Here is an 18,311-nt window from a genome sequence, read left to right as displayed (position 1 = left end):
TTATTCTTTTTTAGAAATTTCATATCTTGATGATAATACTACTAATCACTCGATCAATAACATAATACATTCCTCAACACAACTGATTAAAATCCAAAAATTATATTTCTTCAAACATTTAATCTTGCTACACATAAAAGAATTATTTTGAGGTATCAAAAAACAGTGGCTGCACAATGTTTTGAAGTTCATCCTTGTAGGATCTCCATCCAGTGTGGTATGTACTATGCCAACAATATGTGGACCATTGCTGCATGGTAACACTTGAAGATGTTCAAAATCACATTAGTTTACTCGCCGCAAAAATTGTTTATTTGGTGTTTGATACTTGTAAGGAACTCAAGATGGCTAAAAATGTTATTGAGTTCTTCAGTCCAAAAATGGTTTTATGTAGCTCCGTGTGCTAGTCCAGCCTGTGCAAGCCTCTTTATCTCTACATAACTGCTGTAATATGCATCCGTTTGAACTTGGTTACTGTAGTTGAGCCTTGGTCTCCCTCTACAATTTTTACCCCCCACAGTTCCCTCCCTTACAAAATTGATGATGCTTGATCCCCCAGGATGTGTCCTATCAACTAGCCCTTATTTTAGTCAGTTTGTGTCATAAATTTTGTTTCTCCCCAATGCGTTGCAGTCCATCTTCATTGGTTGTCAATTTGCTCGCATAATCCTTGGCATCCTTCAGTAGCACCACATTTCAAAATATTCTATTCTCGTCTCATCTAAACTTTTTATCATTCACATTTTACTTCTGTGCAAGCCTACACTCCAGACAAATACTTTTTGATTTCCTAATACGAAAATGTGTATTCTACAATCTGTGTCACTCTCTTCTCAACTATTACTTCGGTTTCATATCCTTTGATGCTTATAACTGCAGTCTGGTTTTGTACAAGTTGTGGTCAATCTTTCTCTCCATATGTTTTATCCCTGTAACCTCCAGAGTTTCAACACGTGTTTTACAGTCAGCATTGTCAAAATCCTGTAAATCTACAAATGCCATAAACTTAGGTTCACCTTTCTTCAGTCTGTCTTTTAATATCTTTGCCACCCCCTCCCGCCCGACTTTGTACTTCACTCTGTGTTACCAAACTCATGACTCCCTGAGGTATCAGAATGTGTCCCATCAACAAAGTAATTTGCTCCCAGCAGTATTTGTTTATTTTGGGTTTGATACTTGTAAACAACTCAAGATGGTTAAAAAAAATTATTGTGTTCTTCAGTTTGAAGACTGTTTGGTGCCGCTCCATATGCTAGTCTATCCTATACACACCTCTTTCTCTCTGCATAACTTCTTTTAGTCACTTTGTGCCTCACGCATTCCTACATTTCTCTAGAATCCAGACTGATTTTCATGGAAGTCAGCTTTTACCAGTCTTACCATTCTTCTGTAAATAATTGTTGTCATTATTTTACAGCCATGTAATATGCAGACTTGTCTTCTTATAATTGTATCTATTGAATTCTTTTTGCAGTCTGAGGGTATTTTGCTTTTCTCATATATCTTGCATTCCTGATAGAATAGTTCTTTCATATAATGTTCTGCCATACATCTTAATTTTTCTGAGGGTGTGTTCTACTTCAAATTAGTTTACTTTTTGTAGCCTTTCTATGTGTTCCTTTTGTTTTTCAGCCTCTCCTCGTTTGCGTAATACTTTTTTTGCCATGAGAGCTCTTGACTTTTCTGCAGCTGTTCCTCTTTCCTCCAAACGTTTCTTTAATGTTGGTATAGGCATTATCCCTATCTTTCTCATAGTAATACATGATTTACAGCTTTGATTTCCTTTTCTAGTTATTCTTGTTGTGTCATTTTGCATTGCTCATCACTCTAATTTTTTAATTGTTTGTATTCCCTTTTGGCTTCTTTATTTGCTGCATTTTTATATTTTTCCCCTTTGTCAATTGACTTGAATATCATGGGTGTTATCTACTTGGCCTAGTATTTTTTTCTACTTGATCCTCTGCTGCCTTCACTATTTCATCTTTCGAACCTACCCATTTGTCTTTAACATACCTGTTCTCTGTTTTTCTCTGTTTCAGTCAATCATTGCCTGAAGCTGCCTTTGAAACTCTCATCAACTCCTCTCACCAATTGTTGGTTCTTTCAATTTATAGTGGTCCTGTCTCTTTAATTTTGCTACTTCAATTTTAATCTGCAGTTTATAACTAGTAAATTATGGTCAACATTAAGGCAGTGTCAGTGCTCAGTTATAGGAAGAGTGTCACGCATTCCTTCAAAAATTCATCTCCAAAAGATTCCTCTGATATTTGTAGACCTGTCTGTTCATAAAAGTTACAGCAAGTCTTGAGCCCAATCTTATTGGAATTGTTCATTACATAACTTGAATATGTTTAGATACATGTTCCATACATGCTGAAATGAATCAGTATTAGGTTTCTGTAGAACTGATACCTTAAAGCATGAGTTCCATGCACTTTTAACAAGCCCAAAAATAATAGATCCATTGTGAACTTACAGCTTCCTCAGAAAAAAAATGGTCAGTTCATTTGGAAGAAGGAATTGATTTTTGTTTTCCTCATAGTAGTATCAATGTAGAATGGGGTTTTCTCTGTAAACAAAGAGTCTCCGAGGATATGAAAGAGGAATCAAGTTTCACATGCCAGCAGGTCTATGGTGTAATTATGTAGCATGCTGGGACAGAAATTCACCCTAGCTAAAGCACATTCTTTATTCATTCAAAATGCAGAGCATCACCATGAAAAACAGGCTACTGCAAGCTGGAAGTCATCCAAGATGAAAAATGATACTACACAAAGTTAAATAGTTGGACACAGAATGGATGGAAGTTTTGATAAATACCCAAAACGAGGTAGAAGCAAGTCAAGAAAATAAACGGTTGGGAACAGCAGAAATTTTTTTTTCTTTAGAATAAATCTACAAGTAATACGCCAGAAAGAGTGTGTATAATAAACTTCAGAATTTGTTGTAGATTTCTACATAATCATTCTGAAAAAGTAACACTGCGGCAGCAAGCAATGTAACTTAGAAGAGCAGTAAATCAGAAAGCAGTTGCATAAGAAAGCATTGGTATTTCAAAGATGATGACTTAATAGTAGCAATTTGCAGTGCTATTATAGTTACAGAACTGGTATGTTATGTTTTTATTACATCCATAAATTTTGTTCTTATAATTCTTGTAGCTCAAAATGACCCGGTTACGCAGTTACATTGTTATTACTCGTGACTGTAGAGTTATCTGATGCCTCTTCTTCTGTATAACCTTTACCCAAAACTTTGGATTTGATGGGATTTTATCAACAAGATAAAGCAGAGTGCTTATCTAGTTTGGGTGTAGGCCTATCCAGTGTAAGAAATATTTATAATGAAACAATTCAAATTCCCCATAATAATTCTACTACAACTATAATATTATAATAATTGTGTTATTATTGTATATGTTTCTAGAAATTGTAAAAAAAAGTCTTCAGTCTTTTAAATAACTGTTTTCAGTCCCAATCACACTACTAAGTGACATGGCAACTAACATATTTCATTTTCAGCCATGTGCACTGTATTCATAAAGCTCACTTTCTTAATTTTAGTGTGCATTTAGATTCAGGTGTTTTGTAATTCTCCTAATTGGTTGTTTTCTGACTGCAGAGATGATGATGACATCCTCGTGCAACATATGGATATACGGGAACCCTTGTCCAAGCTTCGTTCCCTACTGGAACAAAGGCTAAATACTTCACTCACAGAATATAGCTTCTGGCTGCAAGATGCCCAAACGGTATTGTAATTTTGCATTTAGTGAATTTTTGCTTTTGCAATTTATTTTCAACTCGGATTAAATTTATTTTTTATTTGGTGTTTCTCATTCTTAACTCGCGTCTACTTCATGAACAAACAAAAATTACTGTGCATTATTTGGCTTCTCTTGTCTTGTCACCTGTTCCATTGGCAGGAAAACCTTTAAATCTGCCCATCCGAATCCCACATTAAGCCATGGTAACAGTCATTGGACTCATGAGAGGTAATTTTACAAAGTGGCTCTCTTTGATTTTCCTCATACTTATAGAATATGACTGTCAGTGCTCTTGCATGAATTTCCTAGACCAGTATGACATAATTCTCAAAGGAACTTTTTGAATAGTGAATGATTTCCAAGCACTGTTAATTAAAGGAAAATATTTATCATATTAAAATAATTCCTTGTAGTTGAATGCATAGCATGTAAGTCTTATGTTGGCGAGGTTTTTAATTTGTTTCTTGCTAGTAACAACATTTTTCTTATTTTTATTTACAAATTCCATTGTCTCATTAACATTTTGTCGAGCTATATTGACTTCCAAAGTTAATCAGTGCCTTCACCTCTTGGTTACATGTTCAGACACTTTAAATGTGCAACTGTTAATGGTTTCTTAATCATTTTTACATTTGCAGTTATTAAAGCTCTTCATGTCATTGTTTACATTCACTGTCCTTTTGTTTTTCCTTCTTTTCCTTTTTTGCATCCAGGTGCGATGTGGCCAAACACACTGGCACTTTTCGTTATAACTGTCCATCTTCATTGTGATCAGCATGGACAATTATATGACTATTGACAATGATTGCAAACTCATTTCATGATTTTATGTCATTTGTAGGCAAACTCATTGCAGTGAAGCATCTCTTTTCGTTTCTTCTTCTGGCTGCAGTCACGTCGCCTGTGGATGCTGGCACCAGTACTGAAACACTTTGTTTTGGCTCCTAAGCTGCACTTCTGGTGTCTGTGTTGATTGAATCTTTAGTATCTTTGTTATTGGAGTTACTGAAATTGCTATTGCTGTTATTTTTCCTTCCACACTTTCATATTTCCCCCTTAATAAAGTAGACGAGTTTTGTCTGAATCGTCTTCTATATCTACCACATACAGGAATAGAGAACTGTTGTCAGTGTCAGTATGGCTGGCAATCTTTAATTAGGAAAAAATGTTCTCGAAGAGACTTATAATTTTTTCTTTCATAGAGAGAGCAGTTTGTGGATTCAAATTCTTCTTACAAAACTTTTTTCAGTGCAGCCACACTTTTCCCTCTGGATAAAAAGCTTAGCCACTCCTTCAAGCAATTTTCTTCTCCCGAAAACAGGCATTTTTAATTGGTTTCAACTCATTCAGATTCTTGAATTCCAAGTTTCAGTGTTTCACAGGATATTCATTACTGCTGCTAAATGAGTTAAAAATAGCATCAGCATTATGAAATGATAGAGAAAATTCACTTTACTCATTTGGATGTGGTGAGAATTATGCTTCGCTTTTATCATGTGTTTCTACATTGAAATATTTTTTTCTTCTTTTCATCAATAATCACAATCATTTACCATTACCCTTTTTGATTGCATCGTCACACAATGCTTGGCAAAGTATAGTGGTCCTTGGGGTGTCGCACAAGGGAAATAAAAGTTTACAATTGTTCAAGTTGACAGCTCTTCCCAGCATGTCATTGTAAAATGCTATTAGTTACTCCTAGGCACCCCAATTACATAGCAATTTTCTATTGTTTCCTGTAGTGAACTTCTCAGTATCAAGTTATGGTGCCAAACTCAATTTAATAATATCTCTAAAGAGATTAAAGTTATCCAAACCATTAAACAGTGAGAGGGTGATTCTCACTCAGAAAATTTCTGACTTTGATAGAAATAAAATATGCATTTGCAAGGCAAAGCCCAGAACTGAACATTACCGCTAGAGACAGTGCATGGCTGAACTGATCTGTACCATTTTATGAAGCAAGTGTTTACAACCTCCACAGTCTGCTGGACCAAAGCTGTGATAACTGAAATCATTGCCCATAGCACCAGGTGAAGAGAAATATTGAGCATAAAAGAAACCATATAAATTGATTGTGTGCTATGTCATTGGTCTGTTCTGATATGACTGCTGTTCAGGAGGTCTTTATGTGATACTAAGTCGATCAAAGTAAGAGCAGAAATTATTCTGTTGCTGCCAGCTGTGCAAAATTGTGGCAGTAGATTATATTTTTATGGATTAAGAGGTTCTATCATTGAAAGCAAAGGCTCAGAGAGAGGACTCACAGAAGGCTGGAGGAATCCTTGTAAAGAAGTTAGTTACGTAATTAATAATTTATTTAATATTATTTGTAAGTGAAGTTTATTACTTCATCATAGGAAATGTAATTTTAAGATATCATTATTGTAAGAGTAATATAAATATTTGTTTTTTGCAGCTTGAGAGTCACAAGAACTTGGTTGATCAATGTGTTCAGGGTGAAGGACTAGTCCAAATTAATGTGCAAATAAAAATTGATGGAGACATTAGGAAAATAAACATTGTTGATGTGCTGAAACCAGCTGAGGATATCGAGCTGGGTGATGAAATTCGTGAGTTATCTTTAATATGTTTTTGCTTTGTTGGTGTAAGCATAACATTATCTGGCAGTATTAATCTAAACTCCTCTGTTGTATTATGATCTTTCAAAAATAAAAATACCTTCTGCTGGACCAAATTGTCTCCTGTTGCTTGTAGACAAGGTCAGTGGCACATCACTAGTATAATACGATTGACCCTAAGTCCTTTTTAGCCAAATCAGACGCATTAAATGTTTTATGAACAAATAATGTCTCTTTCATTAAAACTGTGAATCCAGTCAAAGAAGCAGAAATATACCTCACGATAGTCAGGAAGAAACACTTTCAGCTGTACCCCAACATCATGGTACCTTCTCTAAAATACTTCCCTGACAATAACCAAAGGTAACAAAACAATTAGTAAACATATGAGGCAAAATACAAGTATGCTGCACCCAAATCAATAATTAACTGAGATGATCTTCTTGGTGCCTCACACGGAGACTGCCTCGGAGCTATCCAGATAGCTTCAACACTGGTAAGAAGAATCATAATCAACATTGTATGTGTGTAAATCGCCATTGTCCGTGTGTCAATCATTGTCTCTCATAATTGTCATTGTCCATGTGAGAATCATTGTTATTTGTATTGAGTATGTTTAATGTGTTTGCCTCGTATATCAGAATAAACGAGTACAGCACAGGCGAGTGATTTGAACCACACACCACAGGGCCATAGCGTGAGCCACGCCACTTGACTGTAGCTCTGTGTTGCTACGCAATCGAGCCTGTGCATAGCAGCAGAGTATACTGATCAGACTTTATTAATAATAATGATACAAAGTGATTTGGATTGTGTTTCAGTGACAGGATAAGTTGTTGGAAGTTAGAAATAACAAGCTGCAGTCACTAAAACACACTACTTGTCCGTGATATAGCTGCATCCAGTAGTGTGCCGTGCCATTTACATGATAGATGTCATGGGAACATCAGTGTGACATATGTGGGAAGAATGACCCGATTTGATAATTAAAGAGGCAGTGTATCATTTAAGTGGAGACTTGCCATCTATACCGAATGATAATACTCAACGTGGAAACAGCAGCTGTGCTTCACTATCTTTCCACTCTTCCTTTCAGAGATGTCTCTCTAGATAATTATAAAAACCAGATCATACAGTTAATGCTTTAATTTTTTCTATTTTATTTTTTCCATTGTATTTTCATAAGTTTCATTTGTATGTAATTTATTTTCAATCTTTCCAAATAATTAGTATGTGGGTACCAGTAACCATATTGTTGTGCAGCCTTAAGATGAACAACTGCTACTTCAATTTAAGAGAATAGATTGTGTTAGAGCTTTTTTGTCTTGATAACAAAGATTCCTGAAAAATGTGCACACGCAATTCAAGACTAAGCAAGCATTAGAAGGTGTTATTTAGTGTATAAGATTTAAACATAGCTGAATAGCATATTAACATAAATTTTAATTTTACATAAAGCAGAGGAAGATGAAGAGGAAGAAGAACTGCAACAGCAGAAACCTCAAAACGTTATTCGATGGGTAGTTGATAGCAACTATAAACGGGAACAAGAAAAACTGAAAATACCCACAGGTAAGTTCAAAAGAGAGAGAGCTTCCTTTTTTCAAATGGCTTTGCATAACACAACATATAATGTAATTCAGTGTTAATTTCTAGATATGTAGTATGTGGTTCATCTGATAAACAAGACTTTCCTGTTGGAAACATATGTGTTGCACTTTGCAGGTTTCATAATCCTTTCCCAAGGGAAAGGAGTTTACAGCACTTCTATTAATTATTAACTCTAAATGTCTCTTGGCATGTTGACTGATAGAATTAACTGTATCAGTAGAAGTTGAATGAACTGCATTGATATCAGTACCTTCCTCTGTGCCACCAACCTAGTCATTGTTATAGTGCGTTTAAAATTAGTTGTGACTTTTGACATTTGGCTCAGCGAAGGGCACATGATGCTGTTGCCCAGGTAACACCAATGGCGAGCCGGCTTTCCCTACCATGCCACCAGCAGTTCGGTTGGTAAAGTGCCCCTGTTGCCACGCCATGGATAAATACTACCGTGTCGTGCTGCATATTAGATTCGCTCCTGTTTATTAGCTCTCGTTGTACAGTGATATTTTCTGGTGCTGAAGTGTTCTGCAGTAATCACGTATTGAGATAGTGTTTTTTGTTGCCGTCGCACTAATAAAAACAGTGCAGCACGTTTGAACATGAGATTCACAGTAAAAGTGGTCGTCCAAAATCAAATTCACCGGTTGTGAGGATAATGTTGTTCTGCATAATATTCCTCTGAATTCGACAATAATAATGGAGAATGCACCATACCACTCCGACGTGATGGATAAAACGTCAACACTGCATGGAGGAAAGCGAATAATTTGCTCTGGGTACAAAAAAATGTTCCGTTGGATAAATATGAAAATAACTTGTGTAAGGCGGAGTTAATGGAACTTTTGTACAATCCAAAAACACCACGCTGCCAGGTCGATGAACTGGCTGACGCTAAATTGTATAGTTTAATCAGAAATGTGTTTTGTAAAGCACTGTGGTGTTTACACCAACTGTGCGATTGATGACAACTTTACTTTTACTTCCATCTTAGATGACTCAAGACAGATACTCCTATAATGCTTGTGTTTGTGACTGACTTCAGTCACAGGTAACTGATAATGTAATCAGATATCAGATATTTTTTTTTTTTTTTTTTTTTTTTTTTTTTTTTTTTTTTTTTTGTCTGCGTTTGTTGTTATGGTCTTCAGTCCAAAAACTGCTTTGATGCAGCTCTCCATTGTGTCCTATCCTGTGCAGGGCTCTTGATCTCTGAATAACTTCGCAATTTACATCCTTCTGAATCAAATTGGTGATCTGTTGATGTCTCAGAATCTGTCTTATCAACCAATCCCTTCTTTTAGTCAAGTAGTGGCACAAATTTATTTTGTCTCCAGTTCTATTTAGTACCTCCTCATTAGTTATCCGATCTACCCATCCAGTCTTCAGCATTCTTCTGTAGCACCAAATTTCAGAAGCTTCTAGCCTCTCCATGTCTAAGTGGTTTATTGCCCATGTTTCACTTCCATACATGGCTACACTCCATACAAACATCCCCAGAAAAGACATCCTAACACTTAAATCTATATTCATGTTAACAAATTTCTCTCCTGTAGAAATACTTTGTTGCCATTGCCAGTCTACATTTTATGTCAACTCTGCTTCAGCCATCATCCCTTATTTTGCTGCACAAATAACAAAACTTGCCGATTATTTTAAGCATGTCATTTCCTGATCCAATTCTCTCAGCATCATCTGATTCCATTATCCTTGTTTTACTTTTGTTGATATTTATCTTATATCCTCCTTTCAAGATGCTGTCTATTCCGTTCATGTGCTATTCCTAGTCCTTTGGTGACTCTGACAGATCACAAAGTCATCGCCAAACCTCACAGCTTCTTATTTCATCTTATTTGCATTACATTATATTTATGTCGAAACTCGGCTGTTAGTCATTACCAAGTGCTGATCATTTGTAAGTCTCCGTAGATTCCATTGTGGTACACAATAATATCCTTGTGGTACAATACTTTTGCTTCTTGTGATATCTCCTCATTAGAAATGACACAGTGAGTTCCATGTGTTTGGAAATTCTCAGTTTAATTGCACGCTTGTTGTGGTATTCTGTAAACAAATATTTTGTGTAGTATGCAATGGTGCAGAATTATATTGCTGGATTTCTCGGAGACAAGTAACACTGCATTGATACAGGTGCTGATGTCTACAGCCATTTAGAGCTCTTGGATGCACAGTGTGAGCTGATTTTCAACAACAGTTGCTTTTGGAGTCCATGTTAATTTCTATGCATCTGTTCTGTCTCCAAGAAAGTCGTCACACATGAAAACAAAATAAATTCTGTAATCCTACAAGAAATTTAACTTACTGAGATAGGTCTTCAGTATCTTAAAGACTAGATCAAACTGTGCCTTTTTCCTGCCTTGTGGCATGCTCTGTTGTTCCAGTAATCTACGATAAACTGTTGTTAGGACCTAATGGGTATCCCTTCGGTTTCAGTGACATTTCCTCTATTGTGCAACTTATGTTGTTCAGTCCTATGCTGACTTATTTGTACACATGTTATTTTTGCTGCTGTGAGATGATTGAAAATAAATACTGTGTTTTATCTTTGGCGTAACAATTACTGAAGAAGGTGGAAGGAGACGACATAAATGAAGACAAAAGTAAAGTAGAAACGTTGTATGAGAAGGAAGCCTGACATACAAAACAGTATCCAAGTGTAAGTCATTATATGCTGAAACATGATAATTCATGTTGCCTCTTTGCTAGGCCTTCTGCAGCTGATGTTTGTGTTGATGAAAATGGTAGTGGTAATTTATTTTAGTTATGCAGACATGTGGAATATCATCTTCCTCTGCTTCAAAAATTGCCTGGTACTTATTGGTTTCTCAAGAGAGTAATCAAAAGAAAGCAACTCCATACAATTTAGGCCATTCAAAATTACGCGAACAGCTTAAATTTCCTACTGACAAAATAACTTTCTTCCTGTTTATTATGTATGTAAGTGAAATTCTTTCCTGGACAATAAGTAGAATGTCTCTCTCAGATCCAGCAGAATGGTCAGTGACACATGTGCGGCACTGGCTTACGTGGGCAGTGCGTACATTCAACCTGGCAGGCCTACGGCTTATGGACTGGGCCATTACAGGAAAGCAGCTCCTGGCCCTCACACCCACTGAGTTCCACCGTAAAGTGCCCTCCGACCCAGGAGGTATATTTTGGACCCATCTTGAGCTTCTGCGAAAGACAAAAATGGTTGGTAAGTGGATCTTGTATTTATCTCATTCACAGTAATGGTTAATTGTGCAGGTAACAAATGTGGGAATATAAACCTGGTACAACATTCTGATGATTGAAATAGTTGCATAGAATTTTTTTCTGTATGTTGATTCATAGTGCATTATGACTTGTATGTGTTGTTTGCACAGAAATGTTGGTAGTGTAGCCAAAGTAAATCATTTCATTGATTGAGGGTTTAATTATTCAGTAAGAGGATCTATTAGAGAACAACTCTTGTTTCTTGTGTTTTATTATTTTTGTCTGGGGTATTCTGCATGAGCGAGCTCCGTGCCAACACAAGAACATTAAAATTGTTCTCTCTCTCTCTCTCTCTCTCTCTCTCTCTCTCTGTGTGTGTGTGTGTGTGTGTGTGTGTGTGTGTGTGTGTGTGAGTGAGTGAGAGAGACATTCACTTGCTTTATTTCTTCGTTGATGGTCCTCGGTGTCGAGGTACTGCATTGTAATACTGGCTGAAAAATGGGGGGGTGGGGGGGCGGAAGTTCAACACTGACTTTTTTAAATGATGTAGCCAACAGTTGCATTTGATATTTGATAGTTCTTTACTTTCACTGGTCACAACCCCCCAATATTACACAGTTAATATGGCCAGTTAACTATTGACAAATTTTGATAAGCCTCATTAACAGTTTGCAGACATACGTCAGCATACTGCTACAATAGTTTACTGTTGAACATCTATGAGCAGTAAAACCTAACAACACAGTTCTTGCAGAATAATACGCTACATATTGAACAGACACCGTCATTGTTTCAATACACGGCCTATTTGTGTTACACCTCTTTTGCAGTTAAGTTGATGCATTGTTGTTCTAACCAATACAGGTTTCTCGTCCGAAACTCTGCTGTGGACTGGCCATCTTGGAACCAAAAATCGGGCCCGTATATATCATCACAATAATGGGCACTGAAACTATACATTGTTTGATGTTACAGAAATTACAACTGTAAACATTCTTCATTCAGTTAATTGAATATAAAGAAAAATTCCGTCTTTTTAACAGTTTTTTTCTACTACGAGGGTTAAGCCAAATTATTTGTTTAAATGATGGACTTAACAGATATAGTTACTTAGACAATACTTTTGACAAAACTAGCAATTACTGTGGATTTAATTAAGGGTTGGCTTTGCTAACTTGTTTTCAAGTAGAGTCAAATAAATACTTTAAGAATGCCAGTGTTTTGTCTTCCAAATGTTTATAATTAGTACAGAATTTATATTTGTTTATAAGTCAACAATAGAATTTAAGTAAGAAACAATTACCGATTTCACCCTATAACAAAAGATATTAACTAGGACTAGTTGAAATAAATTAGAAAATCAATTACATACATAAAACTAAGCACAAAATTAGATCTGGTGGTATATTCTTTAAGACTAAGGGCGAAACCTGTCTCTCTTATGAAAATGCAGATTATACTCATGTATGTTAATGGTAATTAGTTAAAAAATAAAAAAAATGTATTAAGGAGGCAGATGGCCAAACAGGAGGGGAAGTAAAAAGATCCAGCTTGCTTCGTCACCTCTCTCTCTCTCTCTCTCTCTCTCTCTCTCTCTCTCTCTCTCTCTCTCTCTCTGTGTGTGTGTGTGTGTGTGTGTGTGTGTGTGTGTGTGTGTGTGTGTGTGTGTGTGTTTTGTAATCAAAGGTACAATAAAAGACTTCCTAGAAATCAGAGTCAATGAGTCCTGGTTTTGGTGGAAGCAGAGTTCTTCTACAGACATAAGAAGAAATATCAATGAGCTGAGTATTGGCAGACTTCTCAGTCCTGAAGATCAAAGATGAGGAAATTTGTATGTCAGATGAACTGGAACACGACTAAGCAATAATGCTACATCCATCTGAAAACTAAATAACTAGATTCAGTGTCAACAAGGAAGTTTTTGGCAGTACAGACATTACTATTCAGTGTCCAAGAGAAATGATTGATTGACACTGAAACATCAAGAAGCAGTAGTATAGCTAAAGACACAAAAACAAAAATACAATAAATTTGAATAATACATGCTTTTAAGCTGAGGAATTACAAGAATACGCCATACAACCAGGGTTCATTTATTAAAAGTGAAGACGGAATTCGAACTACTATGAGTAATGAATGGTTATATTGACAATTTCCCCTGAGATATCCAGCGACAATCAGGAATTTCATCTATATCTACTGACATACAGACAACCAAAGTACCCATCATGAACGGCACTATATGTCATTCAGAGCATAGAAGGTTGGCAACTGTCCATGAGGCTGTAGTCCAACAAACACCTGCCAAGCAGCACACAGTACTGAGAGTAGCAGATGATGCCAAATGGCAAGCAGCTTTGCAGCTGTCCATGGACAAAATGCCGTAACTCAGTAGGTTCAGATATTTTTTCTTCTTTTCAAAGTGCAATGTTGTGACCCCATGAATACAAAGATTAAATTGAAGTATTTTGTTATGACAACTTCTGTGAATATAGTTGTTTACAATTAGGTTCTGAGGCATCAAGGGATCACCAATTTAGTATTGGAGGGCGGTGTGGAGGGTAAAAATCGTAGAGGGAGACCAAGAAATGACTACACCAAGCAGATTCAGAAGGATGTAGGTTGCAGTAGGTACTGGGAGATGAAGAAGCTTGCACAGGATAGAGTAGCCTGGAGAGCTGCATCAAACCAGTCTCAGGACTGAAGACCACAACAACAACACAATTAGGTCTCTGTGACATTAATATGTTCCATTGTTATGACAAGTGCTGTTACATACACTATGTTACAACTAATTCATGACAGCAAATACAAATACACCCATTCCTCTATTATGACAACTTATGTTGGAAATAGTTCACTACAGCTGTGCTATTGCTGTATATGGTTATAAATTTTCTTTAGTTTGGGAGTAATATGATGGCATACACAGACCACAGCATAACCATGCAAGAGTTAATGCAGACAGTTTTCCAACAATTGGCTCACTTAAATAAAATAGTTATGCATATAGATGACAATGTCACCCAAGGTGAAAACAGATTGCTGCAAATTGACACCAGACATACAAATTTAAAAACACAGTTTAATGAATTTGCTACCTCACAGAACAGTAAATTAAATACATTGGAAACAAGACTGCATATGGGCTTCAATCGTGTTTCTGAAATAGATAGGCAGTTAGAGATAATGGAAACCAAATAAGATGATACTTAATGAGTACATGTTATTAAGGCACAAGATGACAAATTAGTGCAAAGAATTGAGATGTTAGAAAAAAACTGATGGGTACTAATACAGTGTCACATACTTATATTAACAAAATATTGATGTTTTGTCAGTAATAATTAACAAATTGGAACCTAGATTACAAAAACTTGAATTAAGTAAGGACATAAGTTGTAAAGGAGTACGTACTAAAACTACAGAGTTTGTAGACAACAAATCTGCATCTACTGCAACTACATGTGTATTATCAGGAACACCAACAGGTCACAGCAGCAATAGTTTAGTGCAGACACAAATGCAGTGATATCAAATAACACTTTGAGCTTAGAGGAGACGAAGAAAGAATGAAGAAAAGAGGTAGAAGACCTGTTGCTATTAAAGAATGGATAGTAACTAGTAACTGTGATGACTTTACCACAACACTGAGCAAATGATTAAATCAGAAATTTCCCAAGTTTTCACCCAGATTTATTTCTAAAGCCATTTAAGAACATCTTACCCGATTCTTAATCAGATTTTAATAAGATATGATTTGTGATAAACCATTTGATGGGTGACACTGCACAGTGGTGTATGTCACAGCTAGAAGAGTTCACAACTTACATTAATTTTAACTGGCCACCATGATTGCCAGACCTTACACCATTACATTTTTGTTTATGGTGTTGGATGAAGTCTGAGGTGTTCAAATGAAAGGTAAATATGTGAGATGACCTGCTTGATCTCATCATCAGCTCTGCTGCCCTCATTAGGTGAACGTGCGTGGACATTCGGACAAGCAACACAAAAATGTTTCTTAAGGGTGCACAAATGCATTGAGGTTGATGGTGGGATATTCAAACATTTGTTTGAACTGTACAACAGATGTAATGTGATGTGTATGATAATGCTTAGAGGTGAATATGTTAATATTTTTCAGTTGGTGTATTGTAAAATACATATTATAATGTTAACTAACTGATGTACATATTGAGATATTATTGATGTCCTGTCAAATGAGACACCACTGAGATATGTCAGTGTGGGCCACTTTGCAGTCTTTTTATAGGGATATTAAGGATCAGTGGCTTAATGGGATATTCTGGTTGACCGTATCTTACGTAGCCCATTTGCAATACTAAATTCCACTGCCTTCTTTCCAGAGATCGCACCTAACAACTCACATATAGCTGAAGATTAGTAATATTATTATTTAGACAGGTTCATTCCGATCTAGCAGTTGAATTGTGTGCAATGAATGGTATTCGTGCTTCAGATATTATCTTGCAAATGTAATTATGTGAGCTCAATCAAAGATTCTCTCTGTCAGTGCATTTTGTTTACTGTGCTAACCAAGGATTACTGTTAACACCAAGACCAGCAAGTGCAGCTATGTCTGGCTGCCTATTTGAAAAATTCTCAAGCCTAGCAAATGATTATTCATGCAATTTATGATCACTTTAGTTACTTCCTGAATAATAAAACTGATTACTTTTCATTGATAATGTCTATCAGGTCCTTAAGCTTTGAAAATATTCAAGATTTGACAGTGTATTACAAATTTTCATGATTTCACGGAGTCAAGAGATTCTACACCACTTTCCCATGACAGTGTAATAGAATTTAAATTTCCATTAAGAAAAAAAGATCATTCTTACCCAGATCTTCAAACACTTATCAGTGCACATAAATTGGATTCTGTATTTTCTAAAATAATGAATTCCAGAAACACTTTTATCTTCTTTTCTGAGTAACATATGCCATAGCATCTAAGGGAAGCTTCCAGCATCTTCTTCAGGCTCTGTGAAGGCTACATGTGGTGACGTCACCATTTTGTGCAAGCCTTGAAGATCCCTTTGGATGCTGCCTAGCAGCAGTACCCCTCACAAAACATAAGGAACAAACAAATGCACACATCTGTAGGTTTCCAAAAATTAAAGTAATACGCATAAACATTTTCTCTGTTATATAATACTTAAAATTAACAAACGCGGATGGATACTTACCACATGTCATTGCTATTATAACTGATACAGTAAAAAGCCCTGTATCATCACACTGTGTAAACCTGAAAATGTGTTGAATAATGTAGAAAGTGTGTTCTATCCTGGGAAACATGTGGACTGTGGCATATGTTCATATGAAGTTTCTTGCGTCAGATGATTGTGCCTGTCATATCCCTGAATAGTGACCATTCTTCCTGGGACACCCTGTATAATGAAGGATGGGAGACTGCATGTAATGGGTTGAAGGTGTTGATCTACGTAGGCATTTTTTAAGAAGGATTGAGAGGCAAGGCTGGAAGTCAGAAATTCCTGGAAGGTTTGGAGAGGGTGATTTTGAGGAAGAGGAGATGGGTTCCGCTGTGACGGAGGACGGAACTGTTCCAGGCAGGGTTCAATTTGGATAGTGTCTTGGGGAGTTGGATCATTAGGGGTAGGATTAGGATCATTTTTCTTCGTGGCAAAGTGATACTTCCAGCAGAGAGTACGAGTGTAGGACAGTAAATCTTTGACGAGGGCTGTTTGGTTGAATCTGGGAGTGGGGCTGAAGGTGAGACACCAACCACTTTCTCGAACGCCTAGAATCCTTACCCAATCCGTTACCCCCGGAAACCATCCTTGTAACCATTGATGCCACTTCCTTATACACAAATATCCCGCACGTCCAGGGCCTCGCTGCGATGGAGCACTTCCTTTCACGCCGATCACCTGCCACCCTACCTAAAACCTCTTTCCTCATTACCTTAGCCAGCTTCATCCTGACCCACAACTTCTTCACTTTTGCTGACCAGACATACCAACAATTAAAGGGAACAGCCATGGGTACCAGGATGACCCCTTTGTACGCCAACCTATTCATGGGTCGCTTAGAGGAAGCCTTCTTGGTTACCCAGGCCTGCCAACCCAAAGTTTGGTACAGATTTATTGATGACCTCTTCATGATCTGGACTCACAGTGAAGAACAACTCCAGAATTTCCTCTCCAACCTCAACTCCTTTGGTTCCATCAGATTCACCTGGTCCTACTCCAAATCCCATGCCACTTTCCTTGATGTTGACCTCCACCTGTCCAATGGCCAGCTTCACACATCCATCCACATCAAACCCACCAACAAGCAACAGTACCTCCATTATGACAGCTGCCACCCATTCCACATCAAACGGTCCCTTCCCTACAGCCTAGGTCTTCGTGGCAAACGAATCTGCTCCAGTCCAGAATCCCTGAACCATTACACCAACAACCTGACAACAGCTTTCGCATCCCGCAACTACCCTCCCGACCTGGTACAGAAGCAAATAACCAGAGCCACTTCCTCATCCTCTCAAACCCAGAACCTCCCACAGAAGAACCACAAAAGTGCCCCACTTGTGACAGGATACTTTCCGGGACTGGATCAGACTCTGAATGTGGCTCTCCAGCAGGGATACGACTTCCTCGAATCCTGCCCTGAAATGAGATCCGTCCTTCATGAAATCCTCCCCACTCCACCAAGAGTGTCTTTCCGCCGTCCACCTAACCTTCGTAACCTCTTAGTTCATCCCTATGAAATCCCCAAACCACCTTCCCTACCCTCTGGCTCCTACCCTTGTAACCGCCCCCGGTGTAAAACCTGTCCCATGCACCCGCCCACCACCACCTACTCCAGTCCTGTAACCCGGAAGGTGTACACGATCAAAGGCAGAGCCAACGTGTGAATGCACCCACGTGATCTACCAACTGACCTGCCTACACTGTGACGCATTCTATGTGGGAATGACCAGCAACAAACTGTCCATTCGCATGAATGGACACAGGCAGACAGTGTTTGTTGGTAATGAGGATCACCCTGTGGCTAAACATGCCTTGGTGCACAGCCAGCACATCTTGGCACAGTGTTACGCCGTCCGGCTTATCTGGATACTTCCCACTAACACCAACCTATCCGAACTCCAG

General features: G+C 37.5%; 1 protein-coding gene across 4 annotated transcripts in view; it reads left to right on the top strand.

Moving 5' to 3' along the window:
• LOC124711732 (DNA-binding protein Ets97D-like) overlaps nt 1-18,311 on the top strand; it is a 73,716-nt gene that overhangs the window by 23,573 nt on the left and 31,832 nt on the right. For 3 of the 4 annotated variants that reach the window (XM_047241944.1, XM_047241943.1, XM_047241941.1), the window contains 4 exons: nt 3,622-3,751; nt 6,186-6,339; nt 7,807-7,920; nt 10,958-11,170. In XM_047241944.1, the coding sequence (XP_047097900.1) occupies nt 3,622-3,751; nt 6,186-6,339; nt 7,807-7,920; nt 10,958-11,170 (611 nt within the window). The remainder of the gene's footprint in view (nt 1-3,621; nt 3,752-6,185; nt 6,340-7,806; nt 7,921-10,957; nt 11,171-18,311) is intronic. The other variant, XM_047241942.1, reaches the window with a different exon arrangement.

Source organism: Schistocerca piceifrons, chromosome 8 (genome assembly GCF_021461385.2).
Source record: "Schistocerca piceifrons isolate TAMUIC-IGC-003096 chromosome 8, iqSchPice1.1, whole genome shotgun sequence".
NCBI lineage: Eukaryota > Metazoa > Arthropoda > Insecta > Orthoptera > Acrididae > Schistocerca > Schistocerca piceifrons.
This window is presented reverse-complemented; position numbering and strand designations above follow the sequence as displayed.